The sequence below is a fragment of the Miscanthus floridulus genome, chromosome 19, assembly GCF_019320115.1.
Source record: "Miscanthus floridulus cultivar M001 chromosome 19, ASM1932011v1, whole genome shotgun sequence".
Classification (NCBI taxonomy): domain Eukaryota; kingdom Viridiplantae; phylum Streptophyta; class Magnoliopsida; order Poales; family Poaceae; genus Miscanthus; species Miscanthus floridulus.
This window is the reverse complement of record NC_089598.1, coordinates 51365474-51372769: the sequence shown is the minus strand read 5'-3', so window position 1 is coordinate 51372769 and position 7296 is coordinate 51365474. Positions and strand designations below refer to the sequence as shown.

Here is a 7296-nt window from a genome sequence, read left to right as displayed (position 1 = left end):
GGGGTACTTTTGCTCATTCCAACAGCTGAGAAACACCTTAGAGAGTGCCAAGAAGAGCAAGGTCCTAGTGAGGTGATTGAGATTTGAGAATCCCAAAGAGAACCCTCATTAGTGAAGATCAAGAGTAGCAAAGTGTGCATCCACCTTCTCATTAGGCTTGTCGCGGTCAAGTGAGAGTTCGTGCTTGTTACTCTTGGTGATCGCTATCACCTAGATGGCTTGGTGGTGATTGGGAGTTCGGTGATCACCCGGCGGAGCTTGTGGGTGACCCAACTCAAGTTGTGAGCGGTTGTGGATGATTCACCGCGACGGAGTGTCGAAGAATCAACTCGTAGAGAGCACTTGATCCTTGCGCGGATCAAGGGGGAGCTATACCCTTGCGCGGGTGCTCCAACGAGGACTAGTGGGGAGTGTCGACTCTCCGATACCTCGGCAAAATATTGTCATGTTCCTTACTCTCTATTTACTTTGAGCATTTACTTTGTGCAATTCAATTCATGTTTTTACATCTTAGAATTGCCATGCTAGAGTAGGATTGGAACTTAGGTTGCAAGTCTTTTGTGCGGTAGAACAATTAGAAACACTTTCTAGGCACAAGGGGTTAATTGGGCTAACCATATGACTTAATTATTATAAAGAAATTTAGAATTAGTCTAATTCATCCCCCTCTTGAACATCTTGATCCTTTCAGGCTGATTTTGGATAGGCCCAAAAAAAAAAACTAACATGAGAAACTTAACTCTAAAGGCCATAAGCCGATACCACAATTCGTTCGCACGAATGAAACTTGCTACACTCGCGGCACGACACAGCGCGCTCACGTCGCTACTGCTCCCAGCGCGCACGCATAGTAAGATGTCTATATACCAATTGGTGTCGACGTTGTATCACACTGAAGCAGTAGCAATACTCTTCTCCTTGAACGTAGTTCTCATCAAATCTGTGCCACCAATTGACAATAGAATGACTTTCCTTGTGGTGGACCTGACACTAGATCTCGTTGCACGGGTTGCTATTGTTGGAGTTGAATTTGGGCTAAGTGTTGTTTGAGTATCCTCAGCCCATGTTGTTGTTATTGTTGTTGCATCCACGGCAGCCATGGTTTGCACCGCAGCCACTACAAGTGGTAGACATCGCTAAGGACTGAGAACCTCCTTGAATCAGATCAAAGCCCTACTTGAAACTAAGTAGCTAGGTGTACAACTCGCTAAACGTGATTGGTTCAGCACGACGAGGATGGGATGCACAATAGAATTGAACTCCATATCAAGCCCCATCAGTATGTCTAAACAAGCTCTTCATCTTCAAGGGGTTTTCGAGCAGAGGCTATCTCATACGCTAGGGATTTCATCTTCCCATGAACTCAGCGATCAACTTGTTTCCCCTTTTTGTCATCACCAGGGCGATCCGTGTATTTACAACATACACACGCATATGAGAGGCATACAACCCCTCCAGCATTGTCTAGACTTGAGTCACCGCCATGCAAGTGATGACCTGGCCGAGCACCTCGCGAGAGAGGGACGACAGCTGGTAGCCAAGCACTTTGTTGATCTTGTGCCAACCACTTGGCGTATTGGATTGCTCGACCTCGTTGTCAGCATCTTACATCAATTTCTTCAGGTGGAACAACAGCCATGCCAGTCAGGAACACCTCTATTTGTGCACCATGCACAGGAGGGAGAACCTGAACCTTTCATAGGAAATAGTTGACATTGGTGAGTTCCCCGATGATGGTGTGGTCAAAGAAGGGAGAAGGGGCTAGGTTGGAGGAACTTCGCTATTGATGTGTTTGTAGGCTCGGATTACCATGTGATGAAATGGAAAACGTTGAACTCTTGTAAGTCTCGATAGGAGTTTTATAGCATTAAATAAGTAAGACATGACATGCAATAGGTGAGAGAAGTCATAATGGTTGAAACTATATAGTGCGTTCGGCTGGCTGGTCGGCTAGGGCTGAGCTGGCCAGCGCACTTATATTGTCATTGTGCATGTGAACAATATTTTTAGATAGAACAGTATTTGAAATAGTATTTTTACTTATTTTTTAGTCCAACCGAAGAGTCGCATACACCATTTCGATAGCTGCCATATAAAAAAACCATAGGTAGAAATTACCAAACACAGGCCCGGTTCGCGTGCCCTTAAACCCGGCTTGATTCGCTTCTTTTTTTATCCGAAACAGTATTTTTCTCTCACAAATTCCTCCAACATTCCTCCAAACCATCTAAATTCCTCCAAGCTAACATGCCCACAGTGGAAGTGTCTTCGTGCATTAAATGTTGCTTTTTTTTTTCTACCTCTCCCTCTTCTACCTCTGTGTTCGTCCTGAATCCTGACTACTCTTCTTCCTCAAGAAGACGCACAGGCAGAGCAGGTGAGAGGATTAGTGGGAGGGGAGGCTACCGGACGTCAGCGATGCAAGGGACCGGGCCACCGGCCGCGGCAAGCTCGACTCCTTGGTCGTCGGCGAGCTGGGCCCCGTCACCAGCCAGCAGCCATGAGCTTGTGCTCGCCCTCACCATGGAGGTCATCGTGGAGCGTGGCCTGCGTGGTCTGTGCGGATGCTAGCGATCTGGGCAACGGCGGAGCGACCTGCGCGGACTGTGCGGACGCGAGCGATCTGGGCGACGGCGGCGCGACCTGCGCGGTCTGGGCGGACGCGAGCGGCCTGCGGACGGCGGCGTGGCCTATGCGGACGCGAGCGGCCTGTGCGACGACGGCGCAACCTTGCGGCCTGTGCGATGGCGGCGCGACCTGCGCGGCCTGTGCCGCTGTGCGGACGCGAGCGGCCTGGGCGATAGCGGTGCGGCCTGTGGACGACAACGCGGCCAGCGCGGCCCGGGCGACGGCGGCGTCGCGGCGAGTGCGGAGGAGGATCCCCCCACCCCACCGGCGCGAAGTAGCGAGTTCTTCGTGCCTCGGTCTACGAGTAGACGTTAGTTTCTTTCGTGAGAAACGGTTTCATCAAAAAAAAAATTCCCTTTCTTCGTTGATTAGTGTGTTCGGTTGGCTAGTTCGTATCGTTGCTGGTTCATAAAAAAGTACTGCTGGTTGGTTTGTGTAAAAGAAAAATATTATTTTATCTAAAAATTTATAATCGCATACGACAAACACAATCCAAACGAACAGGCTATAGATTATCATGTCAGATTTTTGCAGTTTACAGGACAATTAATAGAGATAGAAACTACTATTAATATATCACTGTAGTGCCCTGAAGAGGGTTTATGGGATAAAATAAGTTTTATAGGAATAAACTCATTTACACCATTTTCAACATATTTAATTTTTACTATAAATGAGCGAACAAAATGAAAATACCTTATCACCTAAGGCCTCGTTTAGATTGAAAAAAATTTCAACCCGATGAATAGTAGCACTTTCGTCTTATTTGATAAATATTGTCCAATCGTTGACCAACTAAGCTCAAAAGATTCATCTCGTGATTTCCAATTAAACTATGCAATTAGTTATTTTTTTACCTACATTTAATGCTCCATGCAAACGGCTAAAAATTGATGTGATGGAGAGAGAGTGAAAAAACTTGGAATTTTGAGGGTATCTAAACAAGGCCTAAATATTTCATACCTATCTTAATTTCTGTATCTTAGATCGATTCTAAACTTAGATCCAACGTATCGTCCAAATCTGACAGACGGTCCCGATCAAAACAGTCGAAAACTATTTGGCCAAGCCCTTGTTTAATTTCTCTAAACTTCTGAAAAGTGTACTATGCAAAAAGAGAATTTCTCGTCACATCAAACTTACGGTACATGTATAGAGTACTAAATATAGACGAAATCAAAAACTAATTACACAGTTTGCTTTAACTTTGCGAGACGAATCTTTTGAGCCTAATTAGTTAATGTTTGGACAATAATTCATAAATACAAACGAAATGCTACAAGAAATCTTTACTATGCAAAGTTTCTTCGCGCAAACTTTGCCCATCTGAACACCGTTTCTCTATGGCCGATGTCTTGCCTTAGCCCTTGTTTAGTTCCACCAACTTTGCACCTCCAAATTTTATACAGTACAAGATTCTCCATCATATCACATCACATTAAATCTTTGAACATATGTATGAAATATTAAATATAGGTAAAAAAATAATTAATTACACAGTTTAGTTGTATTTTAGGAGACGAATGTTTTGAGTCTAATTAGTCAACGATTAAATAATTATTATCGAATACAAACGAAATACTATAGTACTACTATGACGCTGTTCGCTTTTTGGATATCCAAAGTTTGAACAGCTAAACACGCCCTTAGATTTTTTTCTCACCGTCCTTGACCTCTACCCGCCCGCTGTACCCACACACAGATCCACCCCGCGGCAACCGCCCGCCGTACCCACGGGCCGAGATTACGTCTACACCGAAAACTTTCTCCCCTCCATTCCCGTCTGTTTGCCTCCGCTGCTCCAAGGACGGCGGCGGCCCCGCGTCCCTGCTGCCATTCTCGCAGACGCCGTCATCGGACAAGGAGAAGCCGCCGCACCAGCACCCGCAGCAAGCCTCCTGCCCCGGCGCTGCGGCCTCTTCGCAGCCCCTGCGCCCCTGGAACCTCCGTACTGCTTGCGGCGAGATCGGACGCTTCGGGGAAGGCGTCCGCGTCGGCGGGTGGAGGTTACCCGCCGCAGCCGGCGGCCCTACCCAGGAAGAGGGCCTTCTCCGCCACGCTCACGAGGGACGAGATCACCGAGGACTTCGCCGCCATCCGCGGCAACCGCCCGCCGCGCCGGCCCAAGAAGCGCCCGAGCACCGTGCAGCGCCAGTCGACGTACGATTTCTTTTTTCTACCTCCTCTCTCGCCTCTAGCACGTTCTTGTCTGGTGCGCGGATTTTCGGCCGCCGTTGCTCAATCCTGTCCGGTTTCGCTCGTATTGGTTGATTGCAGATGCTGTACCCGGGGCTGTCTCTCGCCGATGTTAATCTGGACTCATACAAGATCGACGAGGTAAGAAATCGTTTTTGTAAACGGTTGTGGGATATGGTTGGTTCTTGGGCTGATTTTGTTGGTTTGCTCCCAAATTGCTTTCTTCAGACGTGTCTCGCCCTTGGAGGTAGAGGACACCAATCGCATGTCCTCCTTTTAGCTATGAATCAATATGCTTTGTGCTCCTTGGAAATCTATGGATTATTTCGAGCAAATGTACTTAGCAAGCAGATGGCTGGTTAATTCTTATAATTCTAACGGTCCTTTCGCGAATCAAATGAATGCATGGTCCGGCTGATTGAATAATATGGCCAATGCAGGCGTTTTTTTTTTTTTGTGACTTTGCCAATACAGGCGTTGGGTTGAATAATATGGCCAATACAGACGCTGGGTGTGCTGACGTTGATCCAGACCATGTAAGTATGTAGGATTCTTTGGTGTGCTTGTTTCGTGCATCTGCAAGAACGGTTTAGTTACTTGGGACAACGAGGATTAAGAAAAAATATCTCCAATGCCATATAAGTGGCATAGTAGTCTCCTCATTCTTCAGTTGAAATGATCGTGTCACTATTTGACTTACCTGATATTAAAGCAATTGTCATGCGGAGGACTGAGGTTTCTTTAGTTAACACTGCTCATGTGTTTCGACCATCCATTTGTTGTTAGTCGCTGAATTCTCATTCTTGGTAGTAGGAGAATTTTTATTCTCATCGAGAGAGGATGACACTAGGAGTTGGGGCAATTTTCTTGTCTATTTCTCACACAAACTCACACAAATGTCATACCAACCTGAGGGGTTGGGATTACATATTTATAGGCTGCTAGCCAGCTAAGCATATGCCAAGATGCTAGTCTAAGATGCTAAGATGTTGTCCTAGCTAAGATGCCGTCCTCTAGTCTAAGATGCTGTCCTCTAAGATGTTGTCTTCTAGTCTAAGATGCTGTCCTAAAAACAGAAAACAGCCACAAGGACCATGTGAGCAGCACAGCCCCACAAAGACCAGCCACACATGAGACTTATCCATCATTCTTCCCCTAAGTCTTGTGCGTCGTCTTGTGGGAGAGTTGAACCATCCCGGTCTTGGAGCAGAGCTCAAGGAACTTGATCCTCCCAAGGGGCTTGGTGAGCAGGTCCGCAAGCTGGTCCTTGGTGTTGATGTAGCTCGCCTTGATGCTCCCTTCCTCCAAACAGCCTCGGATGAAGTGGTACCTCACCCGGATTTGCTTGCTGCGTTCGTGGAACACGAGGTTCTTTGCCAGGGCTAGAGCGGACTTGCTGTCCACCCTGAGCTCCACCGCTCTAGTGTCTCTGCCGAGGAGATCACCAAGCAGTCGAGCGAGCTAGAGCGTCTGAGTCGAAGCGGTGGAGGCCGCTATGTACTCGGCCTCGCAGCTGGATAGGGCCACCACCTGCTGCTTGACCGACTACCAGCTAACGAGGCACTTGCTGAGGAAGAAGAGGATCCCGCTTGTGCTCTTGCTAGTGTCGATGTCGCCGGTGTGGTCGCTGTCGCTGTACTCGACGAAGTGTGCCGCCCCAGGGCACCTCGGGTAGTAGAGGCCGTGGTCGAGTCCCCGCAACATAGCGGATGATCCTCTTCACAGCCTGTTGGTGCTCCGTCGTCGGTCGCTGCATGAACCGACTAACGTAGCCGACGGAGAATGCCAAGTCCGGCCGTGTGTGGGCGAGGTAGCGAAGGCTCCCCACAAGACGCCGGTACTGCGTAGCGTCCACCTCCTCTGTCATGCTGTCGCGGCTCAGCTTCAGCCTCTCCTCCATCGGAGTGAGAGCTGGGTTGCAGTCGGTGAGCCCAGCTAGCTCAACGACGCGCTTGGCGCAGGCGGTCTGTCGAAGCGTGATCCCAGAGTCATCCTGATGCACCTCGATTCCCAGGTAGAAGGAGAGAGACCCCAGGTCACTCATCTGGAAGGTGGCCTTCATCTCTTCCTTGAATGCCGCCACCTCCGCATCCTTGGTGCCGGTGATCACCAAGTCGTCGACGTAGACACCCACCAGCAGGGCATTTCCTCCATTGCCCCGTCGGTAGATGTCTGCCTCGTGCGGGCTTTGCTCGAAGCCCATCTCCTTTAGCATGTAATCCAACTTGGCATTCCACGCCCTCGGTGCCTGCTGCAAGCCATAGAGGGCCTTGCGCAGGCGGAGTACCTTGCCCTCCTTGTCGGGGATCGCAAATCCCGGCGGCTGGTGCACGTAGACCTCCTCCTTCAAGTCGCCGTTAAGGAACGCCGACTTGACATCCATGTGATGAACACGCCAACCCTCCAGGGCAGCTAGCGCAAGGAGGAGTCGCACGGACTCCATCCGTGCCACGGGAGCAAAGGCGTCGTCGA

General features: G+C 48.9%; 1 protein-coding gene and 1 non-coding gene across 2 annotated transcripts; one reads left to right on the top strand and one right to left on the bottom strand.

Moving 5' to 3' along the window:
* Positions 1–1175: 1175 nt before the first annotated feature.
* On the bottom strand, positions 1176–1312 carry LOC136530140 (small nucleolar RNA Z247). Its single transcript, XR_010777635.1, has one exon. It is a non-coding gene; the product is annotated as a small nucleolar RNA Z247 (small nucleolar RNA).
* Positions 1313–2500: 1188 nt separating this feature from the next.
* Positions 2501–5596, top strand: LOC136526025 (uncharacterized). The gene is made up of 4 exons (XM_066518818.1): positions 2501–2909; positions 4331–4788; positions 4906–4965; positions 5299–5596. The coding sequence occupies exons 1-4, from the start codon at positions 2501–2503 to the stop codon at positions 5308–5310; spliced, it is 939 nt and encodes a 312-aa protein (XP_066374915.1). The 3' UTR covers positions 5311–5596.
* The last annotated feature ends 1700 nt before the right edge of the window (positions 5597–7296 follow it).

What these genes read in the sequence shown, in the direction of transcription:
- LOC136526025 (XM_066518818.1), top strand. Translation starts at nt 2,501, where the DNA reads ATGAGCTTGTGCTCGCCCTCACCATGGAGGTCATCGTGGAGCGTGGCC. An exon ending in CCACCGGCGCGAAGTAGCGA is followed by an intron (nt 2,910 to 4,330) that starts GTTCTTCGTGCC and finishes ACCCACACACAG; the next exon opens with ATCCACCCCGCGGCAACCGC. An exon ending in ACCGTGCAGCGCCAGTCGAC is followed by an intron (nt 4,789 to 4,905) that starts GTACGATTTCTT and finishes GGTTGATTGCAG; the next exon opens with ATGCTGTACCCGGGGCTGTC.